The sequence below is a fragment of the Neopsephotus bourkii genome, unplaced genomic scaffold (genome assembly GCF_033783945.1).
Source record: "Neopsephotus bourkii isolate Nb327-2 ecotype Australia unplaced genomic scaffold, CSIRO-AGI_Nbou_v1 NB_860, whole genome shotgun sequence".
Lineage (NCBI taxonomy): Eukaryota > Metazoa > Chordata > Aves > Psittaciformes > Psittacidae > Neopsephotus > Neopsephotus bourkii.
This window is the reverse complement of record NW_026901356.1, coordinates 2,085,859-2,107,217: the sequence shown is the minus strand read 5'-3', so window position 1 is coordinate 2,107,217 and position 21,359 is coordinate 2,085,859. Positions and strand designations below refer to the sequence as shown.

The 21,359-nt window shown below is 35.9% G+C and overlaps 1 protein-coding gene across 7 annotated transcripts in view; it reads right to left on the bottom strand.

Moving 5' to 3' along the window:
- Positions 1 to 21,359, bottom strand: part of ELP4 (elongator acetyltransferase complex subunit 4) — a 142,194-nt gene that overhangs the window by 102,933 nt on the left and 17,902 nt on the right. For all 7 annotated transcript variants that reach the window (XM_061356640.1, XM_061356634.1, XM_061356638.1 and 4 more), the window contains exons 4-5: positions 9,202 to 9,330; positions 3,493 to 3,632 (exon numbers count right to left, since the gene is read on the bottom strand). In XM_061356640.1, the coding sequence (XP_061212624.1) occupies positions 3,493 to 3,632; positions 9,202 to 9,330 (269 nt within the window). The remainder of the gene's footprint in view (positions 1 to 3,492; positions 3,633 to 9,201; positions 9,331 to 21,359) is intronic.

Sequence of the window (21,359 nt, the reverse complement as noted above, 5' to 3'; positions counted from 1 at the left end):
AGAAGGAAATAAGATATTTCTTATTTTCTAATTTCTAAACTTTTTTTTTGGCTTTGTTACTAAACACCATTTAATTCTGATAATGAATTTAAACAATTCCTTCTTTACATTTTGTTTTTGTTTTTTTCGTTTAGCAATTCAGCAATGGATAAAGCACGAGCTGCAAGAAGGTATCCTGGTTAAAACAGAGCGTCTGCATTCTCTGTTGATAGTTTCTCAGCAGTTAACAAAGGTTAGGTTATCAAGGGTATGACAAATAGCATTATGTATAAGGAGACCCCATTAGGCAAGACAGGTAAACCTGTTCTATCTTAACTTACCAGTAAATCTAGACTCTAGATAAATCTTTTTCAAAAGCACATAATTCTTAGGGTAAAATTTAGGAGTATTACTGAAAAGCTGCTGCTTAATTATTTTAGTTCCCTTGATTATCAAACTTTTCATAACTGCAACTGAACAACAAGGACAGAAGTAGAGGGGTAGAAAGGAAGCCTTTTCTGCGATGCACAGATATACCACAGAGGATATTTCTGCCTTCCTGTTACGTACCAGCTTTAGCGATGCAACAAGGACACCAGAATGTCCTAGCAACAACAACCACTGGAAAACTGCTGCTGTAAGCCCCACAACCCTATTAACCCAGCCTTAGCACTAGAGCAGGACATAGGGCCCCTTCCCTAACATAAAAAATATGGAGATAAGAAAGACATTTATCCTTCTTTTGGCACCAAACATCCAGTCCCATTTACTACTTCCTTTAGAACAGATTTCTCAATCTGTTTTCACTTAATGCTCATAAGGGGGCAATGAACATCTAACCATCTTGAGCGATCAGTCAAAAGGGGACCCTGTAATCTAATTTACCCATCAGGTACCACAACTGCACAAAGATCAAACACAGTACTCCACACCTCCCCGCATAAAAAAGCAGATACACACATGCTTGCAAAACACGGGAAAGAAAAGAAAGACCAGTCTAAACTTTAAGGTGAACCAATGATGTACATAACCTCCAAATCTGTCTTTAATTGCAAAGTAAAAAGCCACTCAATAACTTTGTTCTGTTGAACTAGCCAAAGAATCTCCTTTCTTTGCAAGACGAAAAAGAAGCCAAGTGCTTGTGTGGATAGGAAGAGAATGACATATACATGATTTCTAAAAGGGACAAGAGTCTAAATAAAGCCTCCCCATCTCTGATCCAGTAACAGAAGCACTGTAATTATCTTGCTTATTAAAAGATGCAGCATTGTTTTTCCAAGGACTGTAAAATATATGTTCACTATACTCACTGCTGTCAGAAGAGTATAAGCTATACAGGAAAACATGGCACATTACTTTTCTTGTGTATTTTCTGCTTTAACTGCATAATTTTATTTTGGAATTATTTAGCAACCCTTTGATAAATTAAATGTAAAAAAACCAAACAACACCAACCCCAAACAATTTTTAGAGATTTTCTCTATTTCAACTAATTCTTGTAATATTTTTTTAGTCCCTTCCAGGCTATCAGTACTTGTTTTTAAGTACTGTCAGCCTAATAGATTACAGAGATTTTGCAATGCTATATAGGTTTATGTAACCAGGTGTTTTCTGGGCTATGCATCTAAGACCCCCAGTCTGAGAAGCTTAGTTTAGCAAATTATATCCTCTAAGTGGAGACATCCTAACTAGCCATATTCACACTCCTAGTCCACTGTTAACACACATCAAAAAAGGTTAGCTCAAGCTCTCAGTGGGACTTTCAGGCAGTCAAAGATGAGGTCTAGTACAAATTGTTAAATGCTATTGGAAGAGTCAACTGTGACTATTGTATTGTTTCAAAAGCATTGTCTAGTTAGTCAATAAAACAGAAATTTTTACTATTTATGATATATTGAAGTTAGCTTTACATGCTGGAAGCACTGTATTGATCTTCCAAGCACTAATGCCTACACAGTAATATCCTTTCCCTCCCACATTTATAAACTTTTAGATTAAATCCGCCTGACAGGATTTTTAAATTCTTTTCATTCCTCAAGAAAGGAATTCTTCCTTCAGAATTTCATCACTATATTTGTAAAAAATACAGTAGAAACCTAATATAAAAGTATAAACATTTTCAGAGCACTGAAGTAATTGGTAACATTCACACTTAGTATTCTATTTAACAGTGTTGACTAATGTGTATTAAAGAACCACGGAAGATAGGAATGAAAAGGACCTCAAGAGGTCTGACAGATATTTACCTAACTTGTCCTCCATTTTCAGTGATGGAGATTCTGTAACACCCCCAACCTATGTCTGCAAGACAACTTCTTCCCATGTTAATCATGAGAATAATATCTCATGCTAATCATTTGAAAAATAACTCCTTGCTTCCAGCCTGTATTTCTATCCCTACACCCATCTTTACAACCTTCTCTTACTGATCCAGAGTTTTCTTGAAGGTTGCTATCAAAACTGGAAAGCCTTGTTATGGCTGAGCAGAAGTATTTTGCATGTCTTCCACAAATTCCAGTTTTAGCACTACCATGCTTTTCAGATTATGCTTTTCGGTTGCATTAATCACACAAAACTGCTAATATATTTTGAAGATGCTTTCAGCGTGCTCAAAAATCTTCACACACAGAGTGCGGTAAAAATCAACCACAACACAGCATACCATTTCCAGGAACCAGCCCTATACACTGGGATCCATAAAACTAGGTATTATATAAATTAAGTGACTGGGCTGAACAAAGAGATTGCTAGCCCATATTTGATGTTTGACTTGAACTGAAATGTCTCCAAAAAAGACATAATGGATGTGTGTGCTACAGGCTATTATGAGGCTTTGCTTCTGTCACTCGTTTTCTCTTGATCTTCCTTAATTCATTACTGATAGGCATAAACCATAATAAGTTTTCATTCAGAGAAGAGTTTATGATTTGCTTTGGAATTAGGGGTGTTGCATAAGACATCATTAGCAATTTTAATCTATTCACAGTAGTTCATATTTTCCTTAGGTGAAGCTGTAGGATGTAAGCAGTAAAAGTCACATAATAAACTAATGTGATATAGCATCCTAAACTATGTAGGTCAAAGACAGCCTGTCTTCTTTAGCCCTAAAAACTGTATGGATATATTCCTAAGACTGATAGCCATACAACACACACATCCCTGAAAGCTGATGGGGTATGGGGCTCAGGCAGTAGTTCGCAGACAGAGAGTAGTAGTTTTCCCCAGTTCTCACACTCAGCTGTCAGTAGAGCTGTCAGCAGGGCTAGGCTGTCCTAGTAATGTCTGCCTTAATTGTCCCTGCCAACTTGCTTCCTCCCTCAGCTAAGGAGTCAGTATACTGAGCTGTCGCTACGCCATGGCAGCTTTGCTGCCAGTTGTGGCATTTAGGAGTCATATAAGAACCACAGCTGAACTGCTTCTGAGCCATGCATGACTACAAGACTTTTCACAGCAAGTGTAGATGCAAAAATATCCTTTACTACTAATATGCAGGCATGTGGTATTACAACTTACCATGTTTTCACTGTACACTGTAAAGACAATTCTTCAGGAAGGTAAAAACTGTGCCATTTTATTGACTGAAACAGTTCTGGAGACATTGTTTTGGATATATCATAATAATGACCAAACTTCGTAGATGTTGTTGGGCTGGCCTGCAGAAACAACAATACTGATTACAATAACCTATTAAATTATTATCTGTCAAAAGAAAGTAACTAACTAGCAATACATTTGAAAGAAACATCTGAGGTTTTCCCCCTCTTTTTTTTCTACCCTTCAAGTAGAACAACATTATATTTACTACCAAGTTTTGGTACCCCTGTTGACAGTCTGTAATGTGAATTTTTCACAGAGAATTCAACACTTACTTGCATCACAAAGGTGGAGTCATATTCTTAGATATGTATTTTTGCACATGTTCTAGATGCTTGAACACAATTTTCACACAAATTTCACAAGGCCAGATAATATGAAATATGAAGACCAGGATGCGTTCCACCTATCTGATTTTTCAGTATCTGGGAATGTTATGTTGGTACAGAAACATTTTCAGTTGACTTTGGAAATATTTCAGTTTGTTTATTTATGAGAAAGAAGAAAAATTACCATTGCATCTTCATAGAACTGCTTTTAATAAAAAACTAAAAAAAGAGGGAATAGTTAAAACTACTTTTAATGTCTTGATTTTTTAATAAATAGCAGGTTGAGCATTACACAGACATTACATACAATAACCATGGCTTACTGTAACGAAGAAATTTTATGAAGTTGCAATTTTGGGTATATAAAACATCATAAATCCCCTGAATTTAATATATACCATAGAAGGAATTACACATTTTAATATGCTTTGCTAATAAATAAACAGAGGAAAAGAATGCATATTTTTGTTCTACATTAATGAAGTTCAGCAAACTGCAACATTATTTGAATCAAACATGTAATGTTAACATCCCCTAGATTGTTATAATACGCAGTAGTACATAGTACATTGAGGTTGTCTGCTATAGGAATTGAACGGGTTTTGCTCTTCATGCAGCAATCCATTTTCTTCATCTTTTCTGCCCTTCAAAGCTATCCTGGAATGAACAGTCAAGCAGAGTAAAGCTCAGAGGCAACTGAGGAACTTCAAGGGAAGGAAAACACTTGGCACAAATGTAAACCACTTTATAGTATATTTTTAATGAACACACTGTAAAGGAGTAACAGCTTATCAAAACAATACTGAAACTGATCTTTAGGTTATAGCACAACCACCACTGTGCTCTGGATCAGATTCTCTCATCAACTGTTTTAACTCTTTTGAGGAAAAAGCAAGGTAATTTAGAAAAACCAAAAAAGTTTTATAATACAAGTATCAATCAAAACCACTGCACTTCTAATTGGCAGGATGCCAAGACTGAGAAAGGTGCTGGATCCTGGACTTCTAACAGCAGGTCAAAATAAAGATCACCTATTAGTTTATTTACAGGACAACTACCCTAAGCCTGGACTGCAGGAATATGCAAAAATATTTTAAAGTAGTTTTTCTATCTCCTAACTCCAAGACTTACTGTGAAGCTGAATATCTCAGTGGTTGTGTAAGAGAACAGATGAGAGAGACACTTACACATGCTGATGCTGTAGAACATCATGCTTCTGAAAGGTTGTTTTGAAGAGAAGTTTGGACTGGTAGGTAAAATGAAATATTATTTTGTTTGTACTTAAAACCATGGACTTCTTTTCAAAAAGTGATCAGAAATGCCCTCAATAATTTCAAAAGTTTTTCAGTAGGTTCTGTAACAATTTAGAACATTCTATAAAAGGATTTTTCTTTTAAGCAGACCAATATATATACATTTTATCCACTATTTGAAAGCGAAGCAGGGCTGTGTATGCAATGAAATTCTTTGGAACAACTTCTGCTCCAATCTCCACACTTGCTATTCTTGCTATGTACAGGAATGGCAATAGGTATACTGAATTATTACAGTAATGGGATCTAAGTAATTTTTTGTGTATTGAGAAAAAAATTATTTAGTTCCAACTCCAATTATTGGAGAAAGCTTATGGTTTTCATAAACCTTGGTCTTGCTAATAAAAGAAAAAATACAGACATGCCAGACACGGCCATGTATTTATAGTTAGCTTCCTGAAATCAATCATGCTATGTATTTCCACAATTGTGTTTCATGCTTCATCTTATTAAAACCTGTTAAGATTAATTACAATAATTTGATCTGGAGCGTATACTTTGAAATTATTTGATTAATAGGTAGTAGGCCTGATCAGTTATCAAAGAATATAAACAGCAACAATAATACAATCTTTCCTACAAAACCAACCGAGTAACCAAACTAAACCCAAACTTTTCACAAAAATGCATAATTAGCTTTAATGAAAAAAAAACAAAACACAAAATTGTTCATGTATATCTAGTCATAAGAGGCAGATCAGTTTTCTCAAAAAAAAATACGAAACCCACATTCTCTACGTCAGTGTTCCGATTCATTTATCAGTAACTGATTTTTAAAGAAGGAAGTCCAACAAAATGCAACAATCTATCAAACCCTAAATATTTTTAATGTAAAATGTAACTTTATTTAAAATGAGGATTCTGAAAGCAATTTAAACAGGGGCTGTTCTTTGGCCTATAATCTATTCTTTATCCGGATTACAGATCAGAATGTTTTTACTGCAATCTCTGCCAGAGCTCATCTTTTTATTGTGTACTTCCAAGCCCCCTTAATGTTTTAGAAAGGCCTTGACTAACTGAACTTTGATCTGATGTCTTCATTGAGAAAAGCTCCAGGTTGCCCATTTCAGATGCAAATCCTTACTGAGACCCAATAGAGTTTAGTAAAGACGGCAAAAAAGAAGAAACAAGAAGTTTCCAGGATCCTCTTTGAGAATCCTGAGGCACATTGGTGTCCTTAATCCACCCTGCTGCATGGATTAAGGTAGGTGATAACCTCTCTTGATTCAAAAGAATAAGCACAGTGCCTACAAACTGGGTGGAGACTAGGATTTGGCTATAATAAAACACCATGCAATAAAAGCTTGGTCTATGTCAGAAGCCTGTGAATAGGCCTCAATGTACTGCATTCCCAGGCTTAGTGGGGAAGCTTGCAAAAAGCCTACCTGAATCAAGTAAGCATGAATAATCTGCCTTAGCAGAATGACCATGGAGAGTGTGAAGCAGAGACTTTCCATTCCTCTTAAGTTTGATCTGATAAATTTATTAGTGGATTGGAGGCTGAAGCCTGTTCTTTCCTACTTTGCACAAGGAGAAATACACTAAACTGTCAGTGAGCAGAGCATGCTTTTATACTACCGTCTGCTGTTAATGTTTCTAATTGCAATACTAATGTGCTAGAAATCTCAGATTTAGGATGAATCAAGGCAGAAAATTGATTTCATGCTGTGACAGTTTATATATTGCCCCAAGAACATAAGCAGTTCATTCAAAAAAAAAAAAAAAAAAGAAAAAAAAAGGAAAAGAAAAGAAAAACCCACACTGTCTTGCATTGCAAAATAGGCTGTTCATATACTCAAAAGTTTAAACAAAATTAACCTCTGGTACAGATGAAAGCAACAAACTGGCAAAGGTACATCAAGCACATGTTACTCTGAAAAGTTTCTTCTCTACCTTCTGACTTTTTCTAATGTACAAGGTATATGCAACATGTAAAGAGCAACTGTGAAGTCATTAAGAGTATTAATAGAAATACCATGCAGGAATAAGGTGTAATAAAAGGGAAGGGAATATGTGAACTATTAATGAAAATCTCTTTTATTATTTAGAAATAAAAACTAAATTAAGGACTAAAAATACCACAAAACCAGCTTTTACTTGGCATTCTTAACTTCATGTAAAGGCAATTAGTGGACGGAAAAGTTTTCTGCTAACTAGAGTTCTAGTTAAAGCAAAGCTATTTTCTCTCTTTCATACTTGAAATTATTTGACAGCAGTTTTTCAAAATGTACTGGTTTCTCATTTCAACCACTTTGGAAAATACACCTTGAAAATTAATTCAATGTTTTGTTTTGTTTCTTGGCTTGTTTTTTCTTTTCAGCAAAAGAATATTTAAAGAATAAAACACAGTTGAAGTTGCTAATTAAATGATAGGGCTACGTGTATCAAACATCTAGGGTGCTGCAAGGCAACATGAGATTTTTCCTCAGTTGTGTATATTCACCAATCAAATTAATGTAGCACAGCACCAACAATATAAATAAAACATAAAAAATAGCAAATAAAATATTGAAAAATATAAATTTCAAACCTATTTTTCACTTATCAGAATATCCTGAGAAGTTTTAGGTCTAGATGGCTTTAGACCTCCATTTGCAAGTTTTAAAATAATGGCTTTAGACCTCCATTTGCAAGTTTATTTTTAAAATAAATTTAACATATACATTAAAAATGTTGTATCTCAGCTATTCAGATTGATCAGTATCCATGACTATCCAGAAAGCAACCACAGTAACAAGGGAAATACCCCACAAAAGATTTTATTCTATCTTGCATAATCAAATTTCAATAACTGAGGATAAGTACATTATGTATTATAGTGAAATACTGTATTAGTGGAAGAAGTGATTACTTCTATGAAGTTATAGAAGATGACTACATATCTACCTGGATTATTTATATGTTTTTCTGTTTTGTTAGGACATCAGAACACCATTTATTACCAATATGCAATCGTTTCAATATCAATGTACCAGAAATTCTGTTAGATTTTAAAACAGACAAATTTTTTTTGGGATGGTTCAGAGTGGCAAAGCCAGCTTCACAATAATAAAATTGATAAGATTATACGATTACCCTGGAGGCTGTTTGATTTGGTATGTCACCATATATAAGTCTTTTCGGACACAACTATATAACCATGTCTGTGCAATTTCACAGAAAACCAAACATGCCAAGCCTTGTAAGATCATTTTGTCACATTCCAATTATGTTTTTAAGACTACGACTGAGCTTACTAGTCAGGTATGACTACATCTAAAACAGAATTTATGAATGTAAGCTACAATGTATGGGGAAAATAAGCTTTTTGTTCTAGATCATCAAAAATGCTGTAAGTTTATTACGGGTTGATTGTGCCATTGGATTAAATAAAGTCACCAGCCTCTGGAGATATATTAGTCACAAAACACTAACAATTGCAAACTCTGAAAGACTGATCATTGGGCTTGTTTCTTATATTCTCCCTGCACAGTGATTAGTTTCTAGTGACAGTGATGCTGATATAATCTCAAGCGCTTACTTCTGTTATGCACATGGATAAGCAGGTCAACAGCTTGCTTTAACACCAGTACTTTCACCACAGAGATCTAGTAAGTACTGCTGATTAAACCTACTTAAGCAATTTGTGTACAACTAAATTTGGGGAAAGTTTGTAAGTGACCAAATTATTAAAACTTTCACAACAAGCTGTCTCTATTTAATAATACTAATGGAAAAATCCCATGGAATGTTAATGTTTTTTTTACTTTTAAGTTATTACTGTCTGCACAAAGTTTTACATTTCCTGCACTCACAAATTCCCTTTCTCTCTGTATCTTTAGTAATCAAAACTACTTTGGTATTTGTGGTTTATGATAATTTGCCCTCAGGAGGCAATCCTGTAAAACTGTCTGTTGGCAGTCGTGTTGTGTAGATTCTATGGAAAAGCATATGCTCTGCAAATTCATTTTGACTGCAAGAGGAAAAAAACATGCAATACCTATTACCTCCATTTTTGGTAAATTTTGGTAGCGCCAGGCTATTTTCATAGAATCCTGAAAATCTTCAGACTTAACAGATGTTGCTTCTTCTCCCAGTTCATTTCTTTGCTCATCAAGCAAAGGGGCTGGAAGCTCCTATGGATGGAGAGCAAGAGAATGTCAGCTCTCAGCAGAAATGGCAGTTGAGATTTTTATTTCTCTCCCCCCAAAAGTTAGATAATATACTTATTTTAATATAATGGATAGTTGTAAAATTTTTAATAAAACTTGATTAAAATAGCTGTTCTGAAATACTGCCTCACTACCAAAACTGAGCGTGAAGAAATACATGTATTTATTATGGGGAAACTATGCAACTATAAGAGAATGCAGAATGGAAATACCACACTGAATATGCAACACATTTTGAGCAACATCTACATTCCCTTCTTTTTAATCTTGCTTTAAAGGTTGATCTCCTGAACTATTTCTGAGAAAAGACAAGTTCCCTGCATTGTGAATTTAAGCCTATTTTATAATAAGATCACTTTTCTTTGTTAGCTTCTGTAGATCTTTTAACAGTATTCAACAGCCCCAACAGCCTACTGACACAGGCTGAAAACAACTGCAACAGGATGGTTTCAATTTTCTCTTCTCCTAACCATTATGCATGATATCTACTAATGATGGTTTTCTCATAAGCACAAATAAAGGAATGAAAGGAAGGGACAAATATTTAGTACTAGAATGTTTAGAAGGATCTAATGGAAATATTTTTGGCTTTAAAAATTAATAAACAATAATAAAAAAGCATTGCACACAGGAGAATGTAATTGTTTTATGAGGACAGAACTGCAGCTTTGATTTAGACCTAGATTAGGAACAGTGCTGTACTACACACTTCTGCTTTCTACCTTTCTTCCATTGCTGAAAAAGTGAACACTGGATGCAATCCAAGCACAGCATTCAGAATTTATGCTCTTTGACTAGAGGAATGAAGTGCTACCAAGTTTTCTGACCCAACTTTATCACCCATTTCTGTAAGCTGGAATGCAAAAGTACTCTTCATCTGCTATAAACAGAGCCAAGATTTATTTGAAAACTAAGTTCATTAAACAAAGACTCTTGAGAGAGAACTGAGATATGATCTCAAGAGTTAAAAATATATAGAGCTAGCCAGGTTCTCTGTTACAAGGTATGAGGTGTGAAGACATAAAAAGAAAAAGTAAAATCTGAAAACTTCAGAAGCAGCTCAATGGAAGTATGGGATACAAGTGAACATAACACAGAGCTGATACAAACCATAAACATCAAATTACAGTCACAGCTTTATGTAGGCAGACATGGTACAAACAGATACACATAGAAATAAGACAATGAAAGTTTTAATCCATTTTGGATTTAATATTAAACCAATTCAATATTAAAGAATACAAGAGAGAAAACCTGTGTACAGTTCAGTATGTAGTCTTAGGAACAACATGATTAATTTTTGTTTCTGTAGTATAAATTAACACAGTATCTACAATTATTGATAACATTGAGAACAAATGTTTCTAATTTCAGGACAATTGTTTGTCTCTTTCAGTGGCTGGTCAGTATGCCCTCCCAGAGAAAGGGTAATGGAAGCTATGAAAACATCTATGTAGTTGCTTCAACAGAGTTGCAGAAATAGGACAGCTGTACCACCGTGTTTCAGCAGCTGAGCAGAAGATGAAGCCGTACCTTTGAGCACATAATTTTATTTTATTCACTTTCATTTGGGAAAAGCCTGGTAAAGGCTGTGAAGGAGGATGGTGATGTAGAGTTAAATGTTCAGATTTCTTACAGCTTGTTTAAAAGATATACTTGTATACCATAAACAGATACTAGTATAGTTGTAAAAATTAAGCTTTGTGGGTAGGAAAGCTACACAAAGATGGTAATTTTAAGTTAGTATTTACCACTTTTGTTAAATTTACAGACTTATAGCGGATGTCCCAGTAAAAAAAATAAATAATTATTCTTGTCAAAGTTTCCTTATACCTACCCAGAACGAAAGCAGGGAAACTTTCAAAGATTTCTGATGGGTAGGAGAAAATGAAAACAGAACACTGTACCGAAAGCTTCTGAGACAGTCTAAATACATGAGCTGACAAGCACACCAATGCATTTTACATCTATGTGGATACATACTATTTGCGTTTACTTCTAAGAGCATTATAGAAAGGATTTTAATTACAAAAAAAAATAAAATTGAATTTCTAATGTTGTAACTCAGATATCCACAATAAACAGTTAATGAATCTTATTTCAAATTAAGGTGCTATGTTGAAAACAAACTATTGGACAGTTAAACTATTATGCAAACTTGATTTCCTAATAGATTTATTCATAGATTTAAACTGGCTATTGTAAAAATGTCTTTTATAGTGAAGAGCTGCTGAGACATGATCATGTCAAAATATTGCTCAATTGTGGTCTGGATGATCGGGTAGTGAGGTGGACTGTGAACTGGCTGAAGGAGAGAAGCCAGAGAGTTGTAGTCTATGGGGCGGAGTCTAGTTGGAGGCCTGTATCTAGTGGAGTGCCTCAAGGGTCGGTACTGGGACCAGTATTATTTAATATATTCATCAACGATTTAGATGAGGGAATTGAGTGTACTATCAGCAAGTTTGCTGATGACACTAAGCTGGGAGGGGTGGCCGACACGCCAGAAGGCTGTGCTGCCATCCAGAGGGACCTGGACAGGCTGGAGAGCTGGGCGGGGAATAACTTGATGAAATATAACAAGGGAAAGTGTAGAGTCCTGCATCTGGGCAGGAACAACCCCAGGTTCCAGTATAGGCTGGGGAACGACCTGTTAGAGAGCAGTGTAGGGGAGAGGGACCTGGGGGTCCTGGTGGACGACAGGGTGACCATGAGCCGACACTGTGCCCTTGTGGCCAAGAAGGCCAATGGCATCCTGGGGTGTATTAGAAGGGGGGTGGTTAGTAGGTCGAGAGAGGTCCTCCTTCCCCTCTACTCTGCCCTGGTGAGACCTCATCTGGAATATTGTGTCCAGTTCTGGGCCCCTCAGTTTAAAAAGGACAGGGACCTGCTGGAGAGAGTCCAGCGCAGGGCAACTAAGATGATTAAGGGAGTGGAGCATCTCCCTTATGAGGAAAGACTGAGGGAGCTGGGTCTCTATAGTTTGGAGAAGAGGAGATTGAGGGGTGACCTTATTAGTGTATATAAATATATAAAGGGGGAGTGTCACGAGGATGGAGCCAGGCTCTTCTCAGTGGCAAACAATGAAAGGACAAGGGGTAATGGGTACAAATTGGAGCACAAGAGGTTCCACTTAAACCTGAGAAGAAACTTCTTCTCAGTGAGGGTGACGGAACACTGGAACAGGCTGCCCAGGGAGGTTGTGGAATCTCCTTCTTTGGAGACATTCAAAACCCGCCTGGACACGTTCCTGTGTAACCTTATCTAGGTGTTCCTGCTCTGGCAGGGGGATTGGACTAGATGATCTTTTGAGGTCCCTTCCAATCTCTAACATACTGTGATACTGTGATACAGTAATTAAAAAAAAATAAATCAACCTTCATTTAAAAAGTGAGTTATGTAAAGGAATAATCCCGCAGGCCAAACCAACATTTCCAGATATCTCTTCCTTTCATTCAGCAAGATCAACTGGCTCCCAGGTACTACCTTTAACATTTTATCCTGGTGAGTAACCTCTGTTTTTTTGAAAACAAGTGCCAGCCAAGAGAAGTTTGGAGGAAATCCCGAAATCCTGCTTAAGCATTTCATCAAACTCCTAGATCTTGCACCGATTTCAGTTCCCACCACTGATGTAACAAGTTGCTACCTCATCCTGCTGTATTATGACTGAGCAGGTACCACATCAAACACAAAGCTCACCTTTACTGGAAGTAAAAAGAAAAACATCACCAATATTTTTTTCAAGCAATTTAATATTTTTCTCCTCTGGAATCACTGCAAAAGCCTGTCACTTGTACTACTAGTTCATTGTTACTATATAATAGGCAAAGGCAAATTTGAGATAGAGACATTTAGCTATATACGTTTGTTTTTATATACATCACACATAACATGACAGAGGTCAAGACAGTAAGGGGTGAGAGATACTCCAAGCATTACTGATAAAACACAAGCTACTTCAATACCCTCATATAACACTGAAAAAAAGTTATTGCCTTGCAGTCAACCACAGAACAAAACCTTCTTACACAACACCATATGGAAGGGAGACATTACAAACGCTAGCTGTTGACAGTCAGAACCTCAGTCCAAAATAATCAGAGGCAGACACATTATCAGTGCAACACAATTAGGCACTGAGGTATGCCTTAACCGCTGCTAAGAATGAAGCAGATTAAAAGATCAAGTTAAAATGGCTTTACCTGAAGCTAATAAAGACCCTTCTAAGTGTTCATCTGAAATAGCCTTTTTTGACAATATAGTTTAGTATAGCTTATTACCATGGCAGTCAGCACATACATTATTTTACATCAGGTTTATGCTGTTCTAGCCCCTTGCTGCCCCACAGGAGGAATCAGGAGCACCCTCATGGCAAGAGCAACTCTTATTTCTCCAGTGGCTTTTCCAAAATGCATTATCTAATAATTACCACACTTAGCTGAAGAATGTTTCTTAGATGTACCTTGTTCTCGTCGCTATGCAAGAAACATGCTCACATGATGCACTAAGACTTAATTTCTGGGGATCTTAAGACTCACAGTCATATAATTTTTATCTGAACAAACAATTTGCTCTAAAGCAAACATATCCTGAATTCTATTCTTACATATGGAGGCTGTGAACTTCATGGCTTTTTAGCAGGCTCCGTACATAATTCAGCTGCAATCTGGAAAAGGTAGTCTGCCTTTGAAGCTGACTGGTATTTTGAAGACCAATTGCTTGAGCTCCACTTGATACATTAACTTGGCTAAAGAGATTCCAAGATGTGCTATTTAGGCAAAAACAGGAGAAAAAAAATCATAATCTGATTCATGATCTATCTGTAATTTGAACACAGTTTAGATAAATATTAATGAATGGAACTAATAAAGATTGTGATTTTCATCCTAACTTTACTGCAATTACCCCAGCTTCTGTTTACCCTTGTTTCTGTCTCATTTACACTAACCTGTATGAAAGAGGCAGAACACGTGTTGCTATTTGAAGGTATGTCTCCGTTGACTAGAAGTCAATGTGCATACCTTCATTAGCCTCGTGAAAGACTAAGCACGATATACAGACGATTGCTAATGTTGTTTTGCCTTAGAATGTCCTGATTCATGTATCCCAGTCCATAATTTTCAAAACTAGATCTTTATATAAGCACATTTGGAAAGGAGGAGAGCTTAGAACTGGTTAGTAGGCTTGGGACTAGGAGAATTACAGACAAAGAACAGTTATATAAACCTGCTTTATGGGCAATACTGAAATTGAAATGATCCAAACACCTTTATCTTCATATCCTCTTTTTTATCTTCATGATAAATGCAACTGGAACAAAAGGTTTTCCCCTCTTTTGAAACAGATATTCAACTGCTCTTTATTTCAAGGAAATAGCTCCTTCCAAACCTGACCATCTCTGAGTGATACAAAGCACCCACGTGAGAAAAAGTCTCCCACTGTTGTAACATAGTCTCAAAGATTAAGGCTGGCTGTTAGATATGTACTTCATAGCTCTTCCATGTCATGAAAAGTACCATTACTGTCCAAGAACTGCAACATATTCAGCAATTCTCAGATTGTTCTTAAAACTAGAAGGAAAAGTTATGGAAAGGGTGAAGCAGACGAGCAGTCAAACTAGCCACAGAACACCGGCTTTTCTGGCACAACTATATAAAAAACAAACTGAAAACTATATAGCAAAACATGTACGGAGAGCAGTGCAAGAAATTTATGAACAACATTTTAAGATGGGTAAGCCTGGGCTTCTCTTCAAGATATCTGTGTGAGTGGACTCAGGAACAGTGATTTAGCACAACTCCCTTTCTCCCAGGTTCATTACAAATTAAGAAACACACCATTTTCCAGCAGTCTTATTAAATAATTATTTATGTTTGAGAACTGTACTTCTCTGTCACGATGAAATAGCGCTTAAATTCTGCTGAAAATATTAGAATTTAAGGTAGGATTTGGGATTGTGAACCTGTTTAGGTTTAAATACCTTTTACGTTCTTAGAATAAAAATCAGAATTTCGGAATACAAGTTAATGAAAATGCTTAAAGTTACTTCCAAAATTACATTCAGAATTTGGAAATAAAAGTGTTACTTAAACAAAAGACTAAGAAAAGGAGAGCTGATTTATCAGCCTGTAGTATTTCTATTTAACCTGTTTCTGCTTAAAAGTATCTCAGCTCCCACATCATATAGCTTTGAAAAGCTTTTGGACTGACAATTTTGTGGCATCAGTGTGTCAGCTCCTGAGAACTGTTACATTCTTCCAGGCTAAGAAAAGATAAGTATCTCATAAGGTATATTAAAATCCAAAGCACACAGCAGTGCATTAGTTATAAAAAAAACCCCAACAAACCAAAACCACAGCATTTCTTGGGATCAACTAAAACACCAGTCTTTGCTCTGTAACATGAATACACAGAAAGGCAGAGAAGTGCTAAAGTTATTAAGTGTGGTTTGATTGGGCATTTGTCTTTGGGTGAGACGTAGTAGGAAGGAAAGAGAGAAGGAGGTTTGTTTCTATGCTTTAAAATATATAAAAAAAAAAAGTTTGAGAAAGAAAATTATTTTCCAAAGTGCTAATACTAAAGGACAATGCAATTAAATTCGTTTTCTACAAACTGAGCTTATGAAGGTTTTATTGTAAACAATTGATTTCATTAATAAATCTTTTATCTTTGTAATAATATGGAGTACAACCCGTATCTGTGAGCAAGCTAGGTCTTTCAGTGTTTGCTGCCACATTACTTTGCCTGCCTTGTTTTGGCAGATGCACGAAGCAAAATCAGATTCTAACAGTTTGACCTCTCGCTTCTTACGTTCTCTAGGGGATAATAAAATCCAAGATACAATCCCACAGCAGTTAATGAAGCTTAACCTCACACCCTCTTAATTACCAATGCATTACACCAACTATAGGCATCATACTCCTCTCTAAGCTATTTTACAATTCTAAAGAAGTACTACTGTGCTATTATTTAGCAACATAATCCAAGCTGTATGTGAAATCCCTCTGATATAAAATCCTTTGATCCTTAGAGGTTTCAATAACTGTATAATTAATAGTACTTAAGAATTTAAAACATTATCTATTTATGTATCAATAAATATGTTGTTCACATGGTTTTATGCAGCTATTTTGCAATACACTATTATCATAGGTATGATTAAAGAAATGTGGAATAAAAAATACTAAAGGGAGTACAGCTCAATGTGGAACTTTAACTGCAACAATATTTAAATAGTTTAAACTCACATGAATTTAAGGCTCTCTTTCAATATGTTAATATTTAGTATTTAGAGGACACCAGATGGTAAGTCAGGAAGGGTAAATATTTTCTTTTCAATAAGGTATTATATAAATGTCAGTTTTAAGGGCCCTACTCCCATAAGGGGGGGAGGATTCTATTTTGAGTGTAAACACTTGTGAAGACAAGGTCTACTGTTAAAGAACACAAATGACTGGATACAGAATCTTTCTCCTTTCAGTGGCTCTTGTGCAACAATTTATTTCCATCTCCAGGTAAGGCTGTGCTATGGAAATTTTTATTTGACATTCAAAAGGACCAAATGGATGTCAACTCAGGATAAACGAGAATTATGTGAAAAGGGAAGTAATATTCTTCTGTGTTAGGAAATAAAGAAGGTTAACGGAAAGTACTCTAAGGGGGATTCCTTTTTTTTAAACCCATAAGAATATATACTTCATACACACAGAAGTGAAGCATACAGTCAAGTCACAGAATCCTTTGCTATAACTTCATTGCACTATGGCTCTGTCTCACACCACTGAAACCCAGGAATGCATACAAGAAGATTAGATTTTTTTTTAATTTCATCTTTTTCTGAATCAGTTCAAGAATGCTTAAATAAAGATGAATACAACAAAAAAGAGAATGACCTAATAAAGGAAGTGATGTGGAAAAACTAAATAAAACTGGGTGCCCTGGCCCAAAATTCTGTAAACTCTGCTACAATGTATAATGAACTAGCCTAAACAGATCTAATAACAGCATTATTCACAAGCACCTTTAGCACCATCAGCAATAGTTCACTAATTGAGCAAATAAATTCTACAGAGTTACCAAGTAGATTTGTAAAACAGTTATTTGAGAACACTGAAGCCTAAACATTCGGAGGTTTTACGGTACTACTTTCATGATACATTGAACAAGCTAAGTAAGAGCTGTGTTTAAAAACAATCAATTTCATAACTAAGATCATGAAAGAAAATAGTGTAATCAACAGCCAAGGACTGCTAGATGGGAAACCTGAAACTTAAGCCAAACATTTATTTCCTTTGGTTCTGTAAAATCTTTTTATTAGATTGGTTAGAACTTTCGACAAAGACTAAGCTTTACACTTTAGAGAGTTCCCAGCGTGGGTACTGCTTAAAAGGATTTCATTCTTTTTAAAGAGAAGTGATTTTTTTTCCAGCATCCTTTCACACCCATACAACTTCTTTGTGAAATTTATAACACTGTTTTGTCATGCAGAAAATTATATAGTATAATATACTTAAAACATTAATGTTTTAATAGACAAAAAAAAGTAAAATTAGATATTCCATTACCCACCATGCAAGTAAGAAAAGTAAACAGATGAGCAAGAGCTATATAGTAAGGAAATTAGACTTTTCAAAGAAACTTTCAAACTCTGAGACAGCTGCCAGGGTTAGCTTCAACCCTAGTCTTTGTGCCACAAGGCTATCTTCACTTCAGAAAGAGAAATAATAGGTGTCAGGAAAGTTCAGCAGTGCTTTAACTGTAATTGGATTTCTGTGTATTAAATGATAACATTGAACAGCATGCAACAGCTGAATCACCGTAACAAGCTCATATATTTTGAAAATACCATTGGGAAAAAACAGGATAATAGGAATGCAGCCCTATTTGCATATGTATTTTTACCTTTCGAGTTGTTACACTTTTAATTTCTTTATGTAGCACCTAAAAATGTCAAATGACAGAAAGAATACCTCTTGCATTCATATACAGCTTCTTTCCCAACACCACATAGTGAAGAGATAGGAAGGAGTTAGACTAAGCGCTCTTTGAAAATGGAAGCCTGGTAAGCCCTGGTCACCAGCCTGCTCATTTTTTTTTCAGGTTTCCATTCTTCCCTTTGACAAAACAATGTTTTAGTCATATCTATAGGAAAAAATGTAAGCATAATGGCTAAAAGTACTTTGCTGGAATAAAGAAGTCCACGTAGACAGCTATGCTTTCTTTCAAGAGGTTGTTTGCATACACAGTAATCCAACACTGAGGCTGTTTATTGTTTGGTTTTGATGGCTGGGTTTTTTTTTTTGGGGGGGGGGTTGTTTTTTTTAATAACCCTGGAAACACCAGAAGTACATTTTTACTACATTCATTCTGCATTCATCTTCTCAGTGGGAAAAGAGTAAGTGTGCACTTTCTGTTCTGCTCCACTCAGTATAACCAGTTTGTTGGAAGTAGATTTTTTTTCCTTCTTTTCTAAATGACACACTTAAGCCAAAATGCCGTATTAAAATGGACTTTGAATTTTGTTTTGAGATCTTTTCAACTTGTTCCTGGAGGTTTTCCTTTTTTTTTTGATCTTCTCCCCATTGTTTTTTTAATAAACCATTACACTTCTCCATGTGACTTGCCAGCTTCCCCACCAAGAGATGCTGCATTTTTTGCATGGTGTCTCCTGACTGACTTGACTTTGGGATACATCTAGCAAACACACTGAAGCTATGTATCTGATACCTGGGCACACTAAGAGCTTTACTACTAAAAAGAATCTCCAGAGAGCAAACAGTTTGTACATTTGTTCAGTTTCAAACCTGGATGTACGATTACACCAGATGTGTAAGGTGAATACCAGTTTATGCCATATTATGATAAGCCTCAAAGGATTTGACTGGAGGCAAAATTTTGGGGAACACATTTCCTTCTAAGAAGCCTATCCTCTATAGGAGAGTTAGGAAAAGCATCCAACAATATGCAGTAGGCTCACAGATTATGTTCAAATACATTTTTGTTCTTGAAGGATGTGTGCTCTTTATCCTTTCTTCTTGCATGAGAACCTATAAAAGGCAATCTCAAAGGAGTCCAGAAGTATCCTGTAATAAAATTCCAGTTTGAAAACAGAAATACCATAGAAAAGCAGTACTCTTTTTCCAAAAGTTGTGTGATTAAACAAAAAAATTGTCTATTTCAGCAAAGTACTTTTCCTATGGAAAAGTAGTCAACTTTTCCATAGGTGATGAACAGACGCAGGTCTAGAAAGCAGTTCTCAACCTCCCATTTTTTCACCTCATGCTTCCAGGTTCCCAGTGGAATGGTCATTGATGTAACATTGCCAAGGGTCCCACAGGGAAACTGTTGGCCTTCAGTGGATGCTGCTTTCTGTTTTCCAGCATGTATAATGACCAGTAAGTCTTCCTATTGAGACAAACATTGCACAGGCTCCCCAGTAAAAGCAACTTAACAGAGAGCGGTCTTTATTGTTAAGATTAGCTCATAACTAGCAAATAATAATCCATTTTTTTCTCACTAAAATTTGTGAGAATCAGTTCTCCTGAAAGGTCTAGACAAAAAAATTAGGAGAAAAGGCAAATAAATTTTTCTATAGGCAGTTCTAGAATTTCAGTGCCAAAACTCGAGCAGAAAATGTGAAAAATACAGAAATGCAGCCATCACAAAGATTTATTATTTTTTCTTAATTATTAAGACTGGAACCATTCTTTGGCACTAACAAGGAGAAGAGGTGTGAAGAACTAAGCTGTTACACGGTTACTGTGGTTTTATGGCTTCCAGAAGTCACTCTGATACCCAGCCTAACTTAAAGTGGATGCAAGCCTCTCCTAATTTTGGCTACAGTTCAAGGAAACATTCAACTCCCTTGCTTGCTGTTTCTTGCAAAAAGCATAACAGTGTTTAAGATTTCCTTTGTAGTAACTATAAACATATACTTAAATCTGTATGTTCTCAAACACATACACTATATGCTGCTTCAAAATAGCTGGCATTAACTTTAGAGTGCTAATTATAAAAAAAAAGTATAGTCACTAAATGCAGTGAAGTTAAGGAAATATGATATGAGAAAAAAATTATCTACTAATTTCTCTTTGGTTTTAAGCTTGAGCACTTAACAGCCTATCATAGAATCATAGAATAGTTAGGGTTGGAAAGGACCTTAAGATCATCAAGTTCCAACCCCCCTGCCATGGGCAGGGACACCTCGCTCTAAACCATATTACCCATGGCCTTGTCCAACCTGGCCTTGAACCACTGCCAGGGATGAAGCATTCACAAACTCCCTGGGCAGCCTATTCCAGTGCCTCACCACCCTAACAGGAAAGAATTTTCTCCTTATTTCCAATCTAAACTTCCCCTGTTTAAGTTTTAACCCATTACCCCTTGTCCTATCACTACAGTCCCTAATGAAGAGTCCATCCCCAGCATCCCTATATGCCCCCTTCAGATACTGGAAGGCTGCTCTGAGGTCTCCACACAGTCTTCTCTTCTCCAGGCTGAACAGCCCCAACTTAATTTGTGGTCTAAGCTTAATAAGGTATGGTACTGAAAACTGAATGTTAAGATGTAATGTTTCCCTCTGTTATTTTATTATTATATTAGTTTTCCATTTACCAATGCAATCAGTTTTATTTTATGATCAATCATGGAAGTATACCATACTGTTTCTTACGCTATATACTATTCCCACTATTTATGCCCTTACAGTAAAACGTTGCCTTTTGTTGAAGAACATAAATTGAACAGAAATGCTCTCAAATGTTTAAAATACTTTTTAAAACCCAGTATGTAATAGCTCAGTAAGTTTTACCAGAGGTGTATAATTTTTCAGCATTATGTCTTAATGCCAGTTTCCTGAAGAAGCTTTGACTACAAAAGGTATGAATATGTTTTCAAAGGATGATGGATAAATTGGTGGGTGGTAATATAATATATCTTAGGCAGCTGATCAGGGCTTTTTATCCTCTGCTTGTCTTTTAGTTATACACAATTTCAAG